General features: G+C 42.2%; 1 protein-coding gene across 1 annotated transcript in view; it reads left to right on the top strand.

Annotated features, from left to right (window-relative positions):
* LOC111982089 (BEN domain-containing protein 4-like) overlaps nt 1-16,815 on the top strand; it is a 50,966-nt gene continuing 34,151 nt past the window's right edge. The window contains exon 1 of the mRNA XM_070449250.1: nt 1-606. Within this exon, the coding sequence (XP_070305351.1) occupies nt 87-606 (520 nt within the window). The 5' untranslated portion in view covers nt 1-86. The remainder of the gene's footprint in view (nt 607-16,815) is intronic.

Below are 16,815 nucleotides of genomic sequence, written 5' to 3'. Positions count from 1 at the left end.
ACTGAGCCAGACAACGAGACAGTGATGAGGAAAAAAATAACCAATCACCAGACTGTCACACAAGCACGCGCCAGGAGCGAGCAGTGATGGAAGGAGAAACGCAACCTGCTGACGAGGGTCTCTGCGCCCCAAATATGTGCGGTCAGCAGCGGGGTCCATACAGCAACCTCAAAACCTTCCCTAACAGGCGGTTGGCGGGGAAGGCGCGGTTCCACAGACCCACAATGGTCGATATCCCGCTGCTGGGAGACGGAGGCGGACAGAACTACACTCATCTCAGTCACCATCATCCGTTTCAGCAGCAGCATCAGCAACAGCGGCAGCAGCTCCACCAAACCACCCACACCATCAGCCAGCGTAACCCGACATCCCAGCTGCAGCATAACTTCCCATGCGATAACAGGCCCAGCAGCAGAGTCGCGACATCTACCTCGACCACGGTGGGGAGTGTGGCCCCAGCATCACTTTGCCTTCAGCAGACGGTCAGCCGGGGCACCACGGTGCACCGGGACCCCAACTATACAGGCCCAGCAGCAGAGTCGCGAGCAGAGGGGCGAGCGGCGCTCAAACATGAATCACCTGATTGCGTTTACAGGATAAGCTCAGGTAAGTTTTAAAACTGGTTGAGAATGTGATATGAGCAAAATTGAAGGTTTTATTTTGGTGTTGGACTAGACTAGATAATGACGCCTATTGCCTCTGCACTTAAATGGAATGAAAGAAATGTTAGAAATACATTTTTCAGTTTAGTATTTAAGAACTTTCCAATGTTATTATTCAATATTAGTGTGTCCATAAGACACGAGTTTTGAAATATGCCATATGTATTTAGCCATATCCAGACCTTACCAGGCTATTTGTATAGTTGTCCTATTAGGACATACATTTCTTGACCTACAACTGTTTTTGATTGACTTTTTTGTATTGATTTGCCACAAGTAGGCCTATTGTCGGTGTACAGGCTAAAATGATGAAGATACCATAATAAAATAGACATAAGACATCCTGGTTTAATTTGTTGTTCTATCAGTCGAGCAGAGAGGAGTAGCCTAACTTATTTACCAAGGTCAATTTAAGAACTGAAAGCAATCCCTGCCTTCTTAAATCCCATTCTATCTCTCTCATATCTCCATTAATCTCTCCTATTTCTCCATCATTTGCTGTGATTGATATTATGCATTACTGAGAACGAGCAGTCATGATTGATTAGGCCTACTATATGCGTGCGTGCACAAATTAGTGATAGAGTTGTGCAGTTGTTGAAGTGTGTTTCTGTTTCAGAGTTCGTGTTTATGCTTTGTGTATTTTTTTCTTCAGAAACTATCTGGAACATTTTGAATGGGGTGGCCAAATTGGGGCGCAGACCCCGTTTAGAGGGGCCATAACATCATGAACCTTAATCGATGCAAGGGGGATTTTTTTCAATATCATTTTGACGGTTCAACACATTAAATGCTTCAGCTTAGGTTTGGTACATTCCCCTGTTCAAATAAATCGTAAATCAATTCAAAAAGTCTCACTGTAGTGTTTGCATTCAATTAGCATACGGCAATAAATGAACTTGAAAGTGCCATCTCGAGTGCCAATTATACCGTGACATTCGGGGGGCTCTATTTTTTTCCACAAGACCTATGCACGTGCACAAACATGTTTTTATGGGCTTTATAGTGAAGACATGTCATTTAACTGTAAAAATGTATTACCTTTTAATGTGTCATGAACACACAACCGATCATTATGTTTTCATCTGATTGTCCAACAAATCATTTCAAAAAGTTTGTCTACTCCAAAATAAGCATTTGAACAGTGCACCTGTGCACCCACCATTTGAATGGAAAGGGACATATTACAAACACCATAAGTGTAATGGAAGTGTAATGGAATTCAGCCTACAAAGTGGCATGTGTCCATTGCTGCCAAGGGAAGCCATGCTTCCCCAAAATGTCAGCAATAGGAAAAGAAACAAAAGTATAAACAGCGCCCCAGCGCACATATTAAGACAGGAGGGTGCTGTTTTGCTTGCTCGGATGCTTGTCTGGTGAGGTTGATTAGTCTTACTATCAGTGGGTGTCTTAGTCAAAATTATCAATATATGCAGAGACGACCTATCAGACTTTAGGGGGGGTGGGGGGTGGCCATCTCTGGACATTTGTATTTGCAGCTACTCTTTCTTGGGTCCAGCAAAATCAAGGCAGTTATGAATGTATTGTCATGTTTTTAAAATTGTATAACAGATTAATTGTGAGCCCTCAGGCCACTACTCTACTACCACATATCTACAACACAAAATCCATATGTACGTGTGTATAGTGCGTATGTCATCGTGTGTCACGTCGGAATGATTGATTCGGGAGACAGGCGCAGGAATGCGTAATAGTTTTTTTTATTATACCTAAATTACGGCGTGCTTTGTAAAGGCACAGGACGAAGACCAAACCAACACTATACAAAAACACAGGGTTGAAACCCAAACAAAAGAGTGAGGAGTACCTCGAATAAATAACACACACTCACAATGATTAACACACGGGCAATGTTAGAGCTCTGTGTACATCCAAGGGCCAGCCGGGCTGGCCCTGTTCTGAGCCAATTGCATGTCCCGCTTTGTGGCACCTGACCACACGACTGAACAGTAGTCCAGGTGCTACAAAACTAGGCCCTGTAGGACCTGCATTGTTGATAGTGATGTGAAGGCAGAGCTGCACTTTATTATGGACAGACTTCTCCCCATCTTAGCTACTGTTGTGTCTAGTGATGCACCGATATGACATTTTTGGCCYATAGTGATACTTTCCTTGCAAATAAAATGCGATACCGTTAACCGAAATTTGAGTGTCCTTTTAAGCTTTCTAGTACAATTAAATAGCGGTCAAGGCACTGCATTTCAGTGCAAGAGGCGTCACTACAGTCCCTGGATCAAATCCAGGCTGTATCTCATCCGGCCGTGTTTGGGAGTCCCATAGGGTGGCACACAATTGGCCCAGCGTGGTCCGGGTTTGGCCAGGATAGGCCGTCATTGTAAATAACAATTTGTTCTTAACTAACTTGCCTAGTTAAATAAAGGTTACACACACACACACACACACACACACACACACACACACAACACACACACACACACACACACACACACACACACCACACACACACACACACACACACACACACACACACACACACACACACACACACACACACACACACACACACACACACACACACACACACACACACACACACAGTCTTGAATTTCTAACCAATTTAGGACTCCTCACAAATACACCTTTGAGGACCATGCTTTCCAGACATCATAGAAGCACAAATTACACTCACGAGTTAGGGAAAGAATCTATTATGAGGAAATCACCTAAAGTTGCTGACTTCTTTAAAAAAGTGCACTTGTAATTTTACCAACTACTTGAGACCGCACATTGCAAATCAAATCAAATCGTGTGTGTCACATACACATGGTTAGCAGATGTTAATGCGAGTGTACGAAATGCTTGTGCTTCTAGTTCCGACCGTGCAGTAATATCTAACAAGTAATCTAACCATTTCACAACAACTACCTTATACACACAAGTGTAAAGGAATGAATAAGAATGAGTACATAAAATATATGATGAGCGATGGCTGAACAGCATAGGCAAGATGCAGTAGATGGTATAGAGGACAGTATTACATATGAGATGAGTAATGTAGGATATGTAAACATTATATAATGTGGCATTAAGTGACTAGTGATACATTTATTACATCAAATTATTAATTATTTAATTATTAAAGTGGCTAGAGATTGAGTCTGTATGTTGGCAGCAGCCACTCAGCATCGAGAGAATGCCTCTATAAAATCTATAAAAGCTATCCAACTGCCTACGTTGTACCTAATGGAAGCGTAAAATAATTATCAAATTTTAATTCTCGATATTTGATGCATTCATTCTATTTTATGACTGAAAATATTGCATGTAGATGCCACAATGATGCAACACAGATGGCAACTCAACGGCTGTAGTGTAGTTCTTCTGTAAAGGATTTAAACTGGAACAACCATTTCAATAATGGATTTAATATATCCAAGAAATAGATTAATAGTTTAGAAAAATGTTTTTTTATTTTTCTGTATCATTCAAAGTCAGCAGGCTTTGTATTCTTGAGACCTTAGTCACTACAAAAGTGAACCACCCACCTGGAAAAACTTCCCCCGAACAGAGTGAGATGGAGGACATTCGTCAACTGCCTATGAGCTTAAGTCAAGTAAGTCCCATTAAATCCTCAGAGGTACACCAAGATAGCCAGAAGCATCTCATACACTTATTTTCTCTGATCTGCAACTATTCTGTTGTGTACATAGAACTTTACTGCTCTCTAGTCCCTGTTTACTAGCGCTTGGGGAGAAGCAGCAATGCATTTCTCACAGTCTTGTTTTCCAGGCGTTTTTCCCATTCGGATAAAATTCATCAAGGAATCTTCAACTGCATCTACCTCTATTGTCGACCAATACCTTTTTGTTCCTTTGGCTCCTTTGGAAAGAGATGGCATTATGAATGACTACATTATATAAAGGTTGAGTACAATACAGTACTTGAACATCTCTGAATTAACTCTACAAGGTTGCAGCTGTATCTGCAGCTGTGTTGTTAGTCTAACAATCCCAACTAAATAACTACATAGATAAGGATGTAAGAGAAGAATGTGCAATGCTGACATCAAGGCAGACTCAATCTGTATGGAATCTAAGCCCATCAAATTGTTTGCATCAAATTGTTTGCAATGTAAACCTTCTAATAAAAGCAATACTTATTAAATTAAGTTCCCTCCCCCAGGTAAAACAATGTAAAGCGTGGTAATCCTCCTGTGTTATCATCTATCCTGACACACTAGTTCCAGATCTAACGTCTTAGCTTCTGTACAATCCAAACTGAACCGTTCTGTACTGGCATGGTTGGAAATACACTGATGAAGACAGAATTGATCTGGACCAGCACAGTATGGCCATAAGTTGACACTACAGAGTGAAAATGCACTGACTGAAGGCAGCAGGAAACATGCTTACCGTGTGAGCCTCTCCTTTGTCCCAGCTTTCCCTTGGTCATTGGCTGTTTGGCCCGAATCATTGACATCTCTCCTGGAAAACATCAGTGGAAAAGATGTAATTTTCCAACAGGACATTGTAGTTAAGAATAGGTACATGTGTATGTAAGGTATAGGCATACCTGTCATGTTTTTCTTTATAGAAATTGCCTTCCTCTGATGATCCAGATGGCCCTGGGACATAACCATCTTTACTGTTGTCAATACTGGTTATTGAGTCATCAGTCTTGTATCCAAGCATAGCTTTGGTCAACTGTATTGGGTTAACCACAATCATGTATTCTAAATCAAAGACATGTTTACCATTTATGCTAAACTAGCACGCTAACCGCTAGCTAGCATGCTAATCATTAGCTAGCATGCTAATCATTAGCTAGCACGCTAATCATTAGCTACCACGCTAATCATTAGCAAGCAGTAAATAAGTATAAGGTAAAAACATGCAAAGTAACAACTGCACATTAATGAATTGTTTGGATAAGCCTACCAATTTCAATCTCATGAGGCAGTATATCTGACACAATGCGGTTTTCGGATACACCGAAAGACATGTGAGCTAACATTAATTACAAATAAAGACAACGGGAACAGGCATTGCTTGCCATTACAACAAATACAATTTTAGCTAAAATATTGGTTAACAGTTTAGTTAATAGCTTACCTTCTTGCATGAATGTGAACGTTTGCAACCTTCCTCCTCTTCCTTAAAAAACGTGTTGCACAGCTACTTTAGTTGTGATCATGCTCAACACAGGCTTGCCAGGTCAATTTCAAATTTCTTAGGAGATCCAAAAAAAAAAACACCTGCAAAGCCTAAAAACTATCACCATTTCAGCAGATTACAGGGAAATTAATGGATTTTAAAAAATACCATTTTGGTAACGTTGCAATATAGAAGTAGTATAAAAACTTGCACCCAGCGACTAAAACTTTTCACCTGCAGCAAAGTTTTAAAAGTACCTCAATAAAAGACTAAATCGCATACATGGCAACCCTGGCAGAGATTTGTCACTACGGCATGGGGGAGGGGAACTGTGTTGACCTGTGAAACCTTTAGTAGTTTGGTACTTTTGTGCACTCTGCAGTGGGGGAGGGGCAGGTTCGTGAGCGGAAATTATGGCCAGTAGACATGCATAACAATGATTCCATCAGCCCAGATTTCTGAATATGTSTGCAATGTTATTACTGTTAGCTACATTTCCTTAGACAATTTGGGTTTGTAGCTTACACAATCAGTATCAGTGAGGTGTTAAGTGCAGCTACTTGAATGGTCTGTACATGAGAGATGGAGTGGTGGATATGGACATTTTTCACTGGGGAGACTTGCTGACACAAAAGTAGCTTATGGCAGGTTAAGATTCTATCTAGCAACCTAACCCATCAGCAATCAGGTTCACTACCTACCCACAGACCAAACAGCCTAGCAATATTAACAGCCATCTCTCACTATAGGCACTCAGTTACTCTCACAATCTCTCTTTCTCTCTCATAACAGGCCCTTTTTTTAAATCCTATTTGCATTTACCCTCCACTAGACCCCTGGTTTCACTATGTGGAATAAAATGTAATGATAATAAGTGATTTCAAGTTTGTACTGCTGTGGAGACGTAGGCCTTTACATCAGCATTGATGTCTTCGCAAAAAGCCTCAAGAAAACTCATAATAAACTTGGGTAGCTGATGTTCATATCTTAAAGGACAAGTCCCTATAAGCTTTTGTCAGGAATCAGGACTAGGCTAATAAAGCCAACGCAACTGCATGTTTTACAAATGGGAGGCTATCTTATGGTAGGCATAGTTATAAAATGACATTATTGGCCGACACTGTACACTATAGGCCAATTTCTTCGCCGGATTGGAGAAGGTCTGCAATTGTCTTGCCTAGTGCGGCACAATGGCTGAAACATGGCCTGGTCATGGATGAAAAGCACCTTTTCAAAATGGGGTAGAACTGAGGGAACCTAAGGCAGACCCCAGTATTTCAACTTCCTGTGTTAGCTGTTGTAATCCTCTTGCTGGGTTTATTTGTAGATAGACTCACCCCAACAGGGAGGTATAATCAAAATGTCTGCTTAATGCTTTTGAGGGAGCAGCAGAAAAGTGTACCCAACCTGGGGTACCCCTTGCTAGAATTGTTAGTTGTAGCAGTAGTAGTAGCCATGTAATGGCAGCAGTGTTGTAGTCGAGTCACTAAAGCATAAGACCGAGTCAATTCACAAGACTCTATGGCTAACTCTGAGTTGAGTCAAAGTCACCAATGTTTGAGTCAAGAGTCGAGTCACAAGTCCCTATGGCTGAAATCAGAGTCCCAGTGTTCGGTCCAAGAGTTCAAGTCTAAGACAATGGGTCCATATTAACTTAATGTTAATATTAAGTTATTAACCCAGTCAGATAGTGGCAGGATGAATTTGATCAATCATTTTTTTATATCCCCTTTTTTTCTGTGCCAACAAATGTTTATATGCTACAGGTAAACCAGATTGTCAGCTAGCTAGCTAATTAGGTAACATGATTGAACATGGTGTGGCTGCACAGCTTGTCTATATTTGATGTAGTCTAAACAGAAACTGAAAGACACAGACAGACAGATACACTTCTATAAACTATACTGATGTCAGATATTAGAGGCTAATGTTCACATTCTGTGGAGGTCAACTGCTCCTAGATCTGTTAAAAGGTCTACAGCAACAACAACACATTTTATGTTTGTGTTGAGCACATAACAGGCCTATCTGAATTTAACTTAATCATTTGAAATCACATATTTTAATGTTAAGCTTTGATTTGTAACATATTAAATGTTTTTCAGTGCATAGTAGTCTACAAGAGTCTGTGGAACATTTTTATATTAGTGGTACAGTTGAGTGAGAATTTGAGCTAGCAGTTGGAATTTTGATACATTGTATGACACACCCTACACTACAGCCAATCATTGAGCAGCCCCCCCCCCCCCCCCCCCAAGTCATATGCTGTATATTAAGGCCAAATATAATTCTTAATGAACAAACAGCTATAGTCTCATATGAAGTCAGATATTAGTGGCTGATGTTAACATTATGTGGAGGTCAACTGATCCTAGATCTGTGACTTTATAAGTGCCTAAAGCCAACTCTAATATACAGTACCAGTCAAAAGTTTGGACACACCTACTCATTCAAGGGTTTTTCTTTATTTTTACTATTTTCTACATTGTAGAATAATTGTGAAAACATCAAAACTGAGAATAATACATATGGAATCATATTGTAACCAAAAAAGTGTTAAACAACTCAAAATATATTTTATATTTGAGATTCTTCAAACCCTTTGTCTTGATGACAGCTTTGCACACTCTTGGCATTCTCTCACCCAGCTTCACCTGGAATGCTTTTCCAACCGTCTTGAAGGAGTTCCCACATATGCTAAGCACTTGTTGGTTGCTTTTCCTTCACTCTGCGGACCAACTCATCCCAAACCATCTCAATTGGGTTGAGGTTGGGTGATTGTGGAGGCCAGGTCGTCTGATGCAGCACTCCATCACTCTCCTTGGTCAAATAGCCCTTACACAGCCTGGAGGTGTGTTTTGGGTCATTGTCCTGTTGAAAAAGAAATGATAGCCCCACTAAGCGCAGACAAGATGGGATGATGTATCGCTGCAGAATGCTGTGGTAGCCATGCTGGTTAAGTGTGCCTTGAATTCTAAATAAATCTCTGACAGTGTCACCAGCAAAGCACCACCACACCTCCTCCTCCATGCTTCACGGTGGGAACCACACATGCATAGATAATCCGTTCACCTACTCAGCGTCTCACAAAGACACAGTTGGAACCAAACATTTCAAATTTGGACTCATCAGACCATAGGACAGATTTCCACCGGTCTAACGTCCATTGCTCGTGTTTCTTGGGCCAAACAAGTCTCATCTTATTTTTGGTGTCCTTTAGTAGTGGTTTCTTTGCAGAAATTCGACCATGAAGGCCTGATTCACGCAGTCTCCTCTGAACAGTTAATGTTGAGATGTGTCTGTTACTTAAACTCTGTGAAGCATTTATTTGGGCTGCAATCTGAGGAGAAGTTAACTCGAATGAACTTATCCTCTGCAGCAGAGGTATCTCTGGTTCTTCCATTCTTGTGGCGGTCCTCATGAGAGCCAGTTTAATCATAGAGCTTGATGGTTTTTGCAACTGCACTTGAAGAAACTTTAAAAAAGTTATTGACATTTTCCGCATTGACTGACCTTCATGTCTTAAAGTAATGATGGACTGTTGTCTCTGTTTGCTTACTTGCACTGTTCTTGCCATAATATGGACTTGGTATTTTACCAAATAGGGCTATCTTCTGTATACCACCCTACCTTGTCACAACACAACTGATTGCCTCAAATACATTAAGAAAGAAAGAAATTCCACAAATGTACTTTTTACAAGGCACACCTGTTAATTGAAATGCATTCCAGGTGACTACCTTATGAAGCTGTCTGAGAGAGTGCCAAGAGTGTGCAAAGCTGTCATCAAGGCAAAGGGTGTTTACTTAAAAGAATCTCAAATATAAAATATATTTTGATTTGTTTAACACTTTTTTGGTTACTACATGATTCCATATGTGTTATTTCATAGTTTTGATGTCTACAATATTATTCTACAATGTACAAAATAGTAAAAATTAAGAAACCTTTGAATGAGTATGTGTGTCCAAACATTTGACTGATATTGCGGTTGGCTAAAGACTCAAGAATGAAGGTAGGGTGGCCACGCCCATCTCGTTTATGAACTTTATGGGCCTAAGGCCATTTCTAATATATAGATGCTGCTATTGGCTCAGTACTCAAGTATAATGTCGGGAGTGCCACGTTGTGCCACCCAGTTAAGTTACAAGTGTTCAGGGGCAAGCCTTCTTATATCAATGGTCCGATTAGCTTGAGACTCACATATGCATCTCCCCTCATCGCCATAGACAGAAATCCCCTCAATAGCTTGAAAGACTAGAAATGTACAAATACCCTTAGTTAGAGAGAATTTGTAAGCGTTCCAAAAAGGGCCCCCCAAAAAAGTAAAAAAATCTGGTTTTCTAATATGTACCGGTTCATGAGGGTTGCCTAATCACACATATGAAATTTTGGAAAGATGAGACCTTTTTAACCCTTTGAAACAGCCCCTATGACCCCAATTCAAGGCACTTCCGGTTGTAACAGGAAGCTGAAAGTAAAGACATATCCTCATTGGGGTAGGCTTTTACAGAATCCTGAGTTTCAAGTCTTTACGTTAAGAACTGACTGATTTACAGAGGGTTGAACTCAGTGTTTATACAAACTGCAGGTTGGGTATATCAAAACCACTTTTAGGGTAATTTAACCACTTCCGGTTGCTCTAGGAAGCTTAAACTCAACACAGGTAATCCTCATAGTGGCCTGATGGATTGTCATTGAAGACAGCTTGAGATGGCAATCATAACCCACATAGGCATCAGGTTGAATTTAGGGCAGCAGGCAATGTATTCCTATGGGGAGAGATGTCAATGTAAACTGTTAGAAGAAAACACCCTGTTTTCACTGTTAAGGGTTAATTCCACACAGTCAAGTTTAGGCTTGCACAGATCGGGAGGACCTTAGGAAGGTTCCTGTGATTGAATTGTGCTTCTAGCCTCAATGGTTCTGCCGCTGTCACCCAAAAGCACCTCAAATTTAGGTCAGGCTTCGTTTTGGGCCTTGTGCTAAGACCTTTCTGGATGTCAACAAATGAGAGCGCCTGGGGAATGGGAGTAGAGCTAGGGGCTGCAGGGCCTGGGTTAACGTCTACATCACCAGAGGAACAGAGGAGGAGTAGGATAAGGGTACAGCTAAAGGCTATAAGAACTGGTCGTCTAGTGCTTTCGGAACAGAGAGTAAAAGGATCAGATTTCTGGGCGCGGAAGAATAGATTCAAGGAATAATGTACAGACAAGGTTAAGGTCGGATGTGAATGGCAGTGGCGGTAAACCTAGGCATTGAGTGACGATGAGAGAGATTTTGTCTCTAGAGGCACCATTTAAGCCAGGTGAGGTCACCGCATGTGTGAGGGGTGGAACAAAGGGGCTACCTAATATTGAGCAGGGCTGGAGGCTCTACAGTGAAATAAGACAATAATCACTAACCAAAACAGCAAAAGACAAGGCATATTGACATTAGGTAGAGGCATTTGTAGCCGAGTGATCATTAAGTCCAATGATTAGCTATGCGAGCTGGAGACACGGCTATTCAGACAGCTAGCGGGTCGGCTAGCAGATGGGCCTCCGGTGGACATTGCAACGAAAGAGCCAGTTGAAACCCCCTCGGACGGTTACGTCAGCAGACCAATCGTGATGGATCGGCGGGGCTCCATGTCGGCAGTAAAAGGGTCCAGGCCAATTAGCAAAATAGGTATTGTAGCCCAAGAATTGGCTGATGGACCTCTTCGGCTAGCCGGGAGATGGGCCTAGCTCAAGGCTAGCTCCAGGCTAACTGGTGCTTGCTTCGGGACAGAGACGTTAGCCAGGAGTAGCCCCTCGGAAAGAAGCTAGCCTGCTGTGATGATCCGGTGTAAAGGTTCAGCGCTTGCGGTAGGAATCCAGGAGATGTGGTTGAGAAAAAGCAGTCCGATATGCTCTGGGTTGATATCGCGCTGTGCAGACTGGCAGGAATTGACCGGGCTGAGGCTGGCTGATGTCCGAGTTAATGTAACAGTTTAACTTTAGTCCATCCCCTCGCGCGAACCAGGGACCCTCTGCACACATCAACAACAGTCACCCACGAAGCATCGTTACCCATCGCTCCACAAAGGCCGCGGCCCTTGCAGAGCAAGGGGAACCACTACTTCAAGGTCTCAGAGCAAGTGACGTCACCGATTGAAAGGCTATTAGTGCGCACCACCGCTAACTAGCTAGCCATTTCACATCCGTTACACTAACGGTGATGACCGCTAGCAGTGGCTAACTGACTACTAGCTAGTAGCTAGTTAGCTGGCTAGCTCCTGATGGGGGTGCCGATTCTAAAGTGTAAAAATTTGCAGATCCGTACAACATTGGGTGAGGTGGGTTGCAGGAGAGTATGTTCATTCCGTAGATGGAAAAATATGTACGAAATATATATGAAGAAAACAATATATACATGGTACGGGACAGGACAAGACAAACAGACGTCCGACTGCTACGCCATCTTGGAACAAATATATATGGGTTAGCTGAAAACGTCCTGAAAACGATGTGCCTGCTTCAATGGGGCAGAAGTCCGTGAGTTGTTGTGATTCTGGATGGCCAGATAGCTACCAACAATGACAAGAAACTGCCATGTAAGGAATCGTAAGTGACTCGTTTCAGCTAGTTTCATCTTGTTCTTGATACAATGTCTTGTTTGAGGTGTTTTGGCTGATTTCATGTCAATTCTATTCTGGCCAAAAATTTGCTAGCTAGCTAACCAACAACTGTAACAATGTATTTTTAGAGATAAAATGTATTTTTAGAAAACATGAAAAAACATGAAAAAATAGACAGTATCAAAAACAGCAGTAAGCATAAAATTATTCACATTAAACATCTTGCATTTCTATAAAACACACTTACTTGCTGTTGCAATAAGAAATAGATTTCACACAGAGTTATAGAAATTAGTGTCTGACAGTCTGCCGGTAGTGAGGAATTCTTCTTCCGTTCCACTGGTTGATAAGGACTTCTCTAATGAACACTTCACCGGTGATCTCATATGTTTTCAGGTATAGTCAAGGGATCAAGGAACATTGCTTCAGCTTCAGACGAGATTGGCCCCTGATTGCTAATCAATCAGTTCTTTATTCTCCAGGCTCCGTTTTGTCATCAAAATGGACAACCTTGCAATGATTGACATGTATCCATTGTGATTTTCCCTGGACTTTTACTGCTGACCTCGTTATGAGCAAAACTTGATAAGGACCTTCCAATTTTTGCACTAATGTCTTGATTACATACCTTTTTTACCATCACCCACTGTCCTGGTACTACGTCATGTCCCCCCTCGGGACTTATTCCCCATGACTCTTTTACTTGTCTATCTGCTTCCCCTACTGCATTAGAGAGTTGTATGCAATAGTTAGGCATTGTGTTACTCATAAAGTAAATATCTGCTTTTCTCAAATCTAACGTGCCTGGTAGTGACATTGTCCATTGTAGTGTTAGGTTCTTATTTTTCAGAGTAAATAACTCACGGACACTAGAGAAGCTTTAACCAAGTTTAATCTTTCCCGAAGGTTCTGTACAGCTGAAATCAGACATCACAGTTTATATGCATCCTACTTAAGACACTCCTTCTTTCTCCACAGGAAAGAAGGTAACCAGATACCAACCCTGATTACTCCCCTAAGGGGAACTGACCTCACCCCTCACCTCCTAATCCACAGATATCCATCTGTCTTCCCTATATCAACACATCGCTCTCCTCTCCTCCATCAAACACATTCCAAAGCCTTCTGGCTTTTTACACTCTTTCTTTTCAAGGCTTTGTCTCTATCATTTATTTAATATCTCAATGTTCAAAGTTTAGCCGATTCCAACCGTAGTAACTGCCCATGCCCAGCCTGCCTTCCTCACACCTCCCTCCACAATGCTTGAACCGTCTGTGTATAAGATAAACTCAGGGTTTTTCAACAGATGACTCTTAATAAACCCATCAGAGAGCTGATCCAAAACCAACACACAACAGTCGTGTTCAAGTAATGTGGTATCAATCAATCAAGTTTATTTTATATAGCCCTTCGTACATCAGCTAATATCTCGAAGTGCTGTACAGAAACCCAGCCTAAAACACCAAACAGCAAGCAATGCAGGTGTAGAAGCACGGTGGCTGGGAAAAACTCCCTAGAAAGGCCAAAACCTAGGAAGAAACCTAGAGAGGAACCAGGCTATGAGGGGTGGCCAGTCCTCTTCTGGCTGTGCCGGGTGGAGATTATAACAGAACATGGCCAAGATGTTCAAAATGTTCATAAATGACCAGCATGGTCAAATAATAATCAGGAATAAATGTCAGTTGGCTTTGCATAGCCGATCATTAAGAGTTGAAAACAGCAGGTCTGGGACAGGTAGCACGTCCGGTGGACAGGTCAGAGTTCTATAACCGCAGGCAGAACAGTTGAAACTGGAACAGCAGCAAGGCCAGGTGGACTGGGGACAGCAAGGAGTCATCATGCCCGGTCGTCCTGACGCATGGTCCTAGGGCTCAGGTCCTCCGAGAGAGAGAAAGAAAGAGAGAAGGAGAGAATTAGAGAGAGCATACTTAAATTCACACAGGACACTGGGTAGGACAGGAGAAGTACTCCAGATATAACCAACTGACCCTAGCCCCCCGACACATAAACTACTGCAGCATAAATACTGGAGGCTGAGACAGGAGGGGTCAGGAGACACTGTAGCCCCATCCGATGATACCCCCGGACAGGGCCAAACAGGAAGGATATAACCCCACCCACTTTGCCAAAGCACAGCCCCCGCACCACTAGAGGGATATCTTCAACCACCAACTTACAATCCTGAGACAAGGCCGAGTATAGCCCACAAAGAACTCCACCACAGCACAAACCAAGGGGGGGCGCCAACCCAGACAGGAAGATCACATCAGTAACTCAACCCACTCACTCAAGTGACGCACCCCTCCTAGGGACGGCATGAAAGAGCACCAGTAAGTCAGTGACTCAGCCCCTGTAATAGGGTTAGAGGCAGAGAATCCCAGTGGAGAGAGGGGAACCGGCCAGGCAGAGACAGCAAGGGCGGTTCGTTGCTCCAGAGCCTTTCCGTTCACCTTCACACTCCTGGGCCTCCTGGACTACACTCAATCATATGACCTACTGAAGAGATAAGTCTTCAGTAAAGACTTAAAGGTTTGCAGACCGAGTCTGCGTCTCTCACATGGTAGGCAGACCATTCCATAAAAATGGAGATCTATAGGAGAAAGCCCTGCCTCCACTGTTTGCTTAGAAATTCTAGGGACAATTACGAGGGCTGCGTCTGTGACCGTAGCGTACGTGTAGGTATGTACGGCAGGACCAACTCGGAAAGATAAGGTAGGAGCAAGCCCATGTAACGCTTTATAGGTTACAGTAAAACCTTGAAATCAGCCCTTGCCTTAACAGAAGCCAGTGTAGGGAAGCTAGCACTGGGATATATGATCAAATTTCTTGGTTCTAGTCAGGATTCTAGCAGCCGTATTTAGCACTAACTGAAGTTTATTTATGGCTTTATCCGGTAGCCCGGAAAGTAGAGAAGCATTGCAGTAGTCTAACCTAGAGTAAAAATGCAATGGGATTAATTTTCTGCATAATTTTTGGACAGAACATTTCTGATTTTTGCAATGTTACGTAGATGGAAAAAAGCTGTCCTTGAAACAGTCTTGATATGTTGTCAAAAGAGAGATCAGGGTCCAGATAACGCCGAGGTCCTTTACAGTTTTATTTGAGACGACTTTACAACCATCAAGATTAATTGTCAGATTTAACAGAAGATCTCTTTGTTTTTGGACCTAGAACAAGATCTCTGTTTTGTCGAGTTTAAAAGTAGAACGTTTCAGCCATCCACTTCCTTATGTCTGAAACACAGGCTTTCTAGCGCGGGCAATTTTGGGGCTTCACATGTTTCATTGAAATGTACAGTTGATTTTGTCAGAGGCACAACCATTCACGAGACAACTGTATCTTTCCCGACAGATAAGATCTAAACCAGGCAGAACTTGTCCGTGTAGACAATTTGGGTTTCCAGTCTCTCCAAAAGAATGTGTGATCGATGGTATCTAAGCTAGCACTAAGGTCTTAGCACGAGGACAGGATGCAGAGCCTCGGTCTGACGCCATCTAAAAAGTTCATTTACACCTTCACAAGAGATTTGGAGTCTCAGGCTATATGGGTCTAAAACCAGACTGAAGCATTTCGTATACATTGTTTGTCTTCAGGAAGGCAGTGAGTTGCTGTGCAACAGCTTTTTCTAAAATTTTTGAGAGGAATGGAAGATCGATATAGGCCGATAGTTTTTATATTTTTCTGGGTCAAGTTTGGCTTTTTCAAGAGAGGCTTTATTACTGCCACTTTTAGTGAGTTTGTACACATCCGGTGGATAGAGAGCCGTTTATTATGTTCAACATAGGAGGGCCAAGCAACATGAAGCAGCTCTTTCAGTAGTTTAGTTGGAATAGGATCCGTATGCAGCTTGAAGGTTTAGAGCCAATGATATTTTCATCATTGTGTCAAGAGATATAGTACTAAAACACTTAAGTGTCTCTCCGATCCCAGGCCCTGGCAGAGCTGTGCAGATCCAGAACAGCTAAGCCCTTGGAGAATCGCAGATTTAAAGAGGAGTCCGTAATTTGCTTTCTAATGATCATGATCTTTTCCTCAAAGAAGTTTCATGAATTTATTACTGCTGAAGTGAAAGCCATCCTCTCTTGGGAATGCTGCTTTTTAGTTAGCTTTGCAACAGTATCAAAAATAAATTTTGGATTGTTCTTATTTTCCTCAATTAAGTTGGAAAAGTAGGATGATCGAGCAGCATGAGGGCTCTTCGATACTTATACACGGTACTGTCTTTCCAAGCTAGTCGGAAGACTTCCAGTTTGGTGTGGCGCATTTCCGTTCCAATTTTTCTGAAGCTTGCTTCAAGAGCTCGGTATTTTCTGTATACCAGGGAGCTAGTTTCTTATGACAAATGTTTTCGTTTTTAGGGTGCAACTGCATCTAGGGTATTGCGCAAGGTTAATTTGAGTTCCTCAGTTAGGTGGTT

This window comes from Salvelinus sp. IW2-2015, linkage group LG20, assembly GCF_002910315.2.
Source record: "Salvelinus sp. IW2-2015 linkage group LG20, ASM291031v2, whole genome shotgun sequence".
Classification (NCBI taxonomy): Eukaryota; Metazoa; Chordata; class Actinopteri; order Salmoniformes; family Salmonidae; genus Salvelinus; species Salvelinus sp. IW2-2015.
Note: the sequence above shows the minus strand (reverse complement) of the source record. Positions and strands in the feature narration are given on the sequence as shown.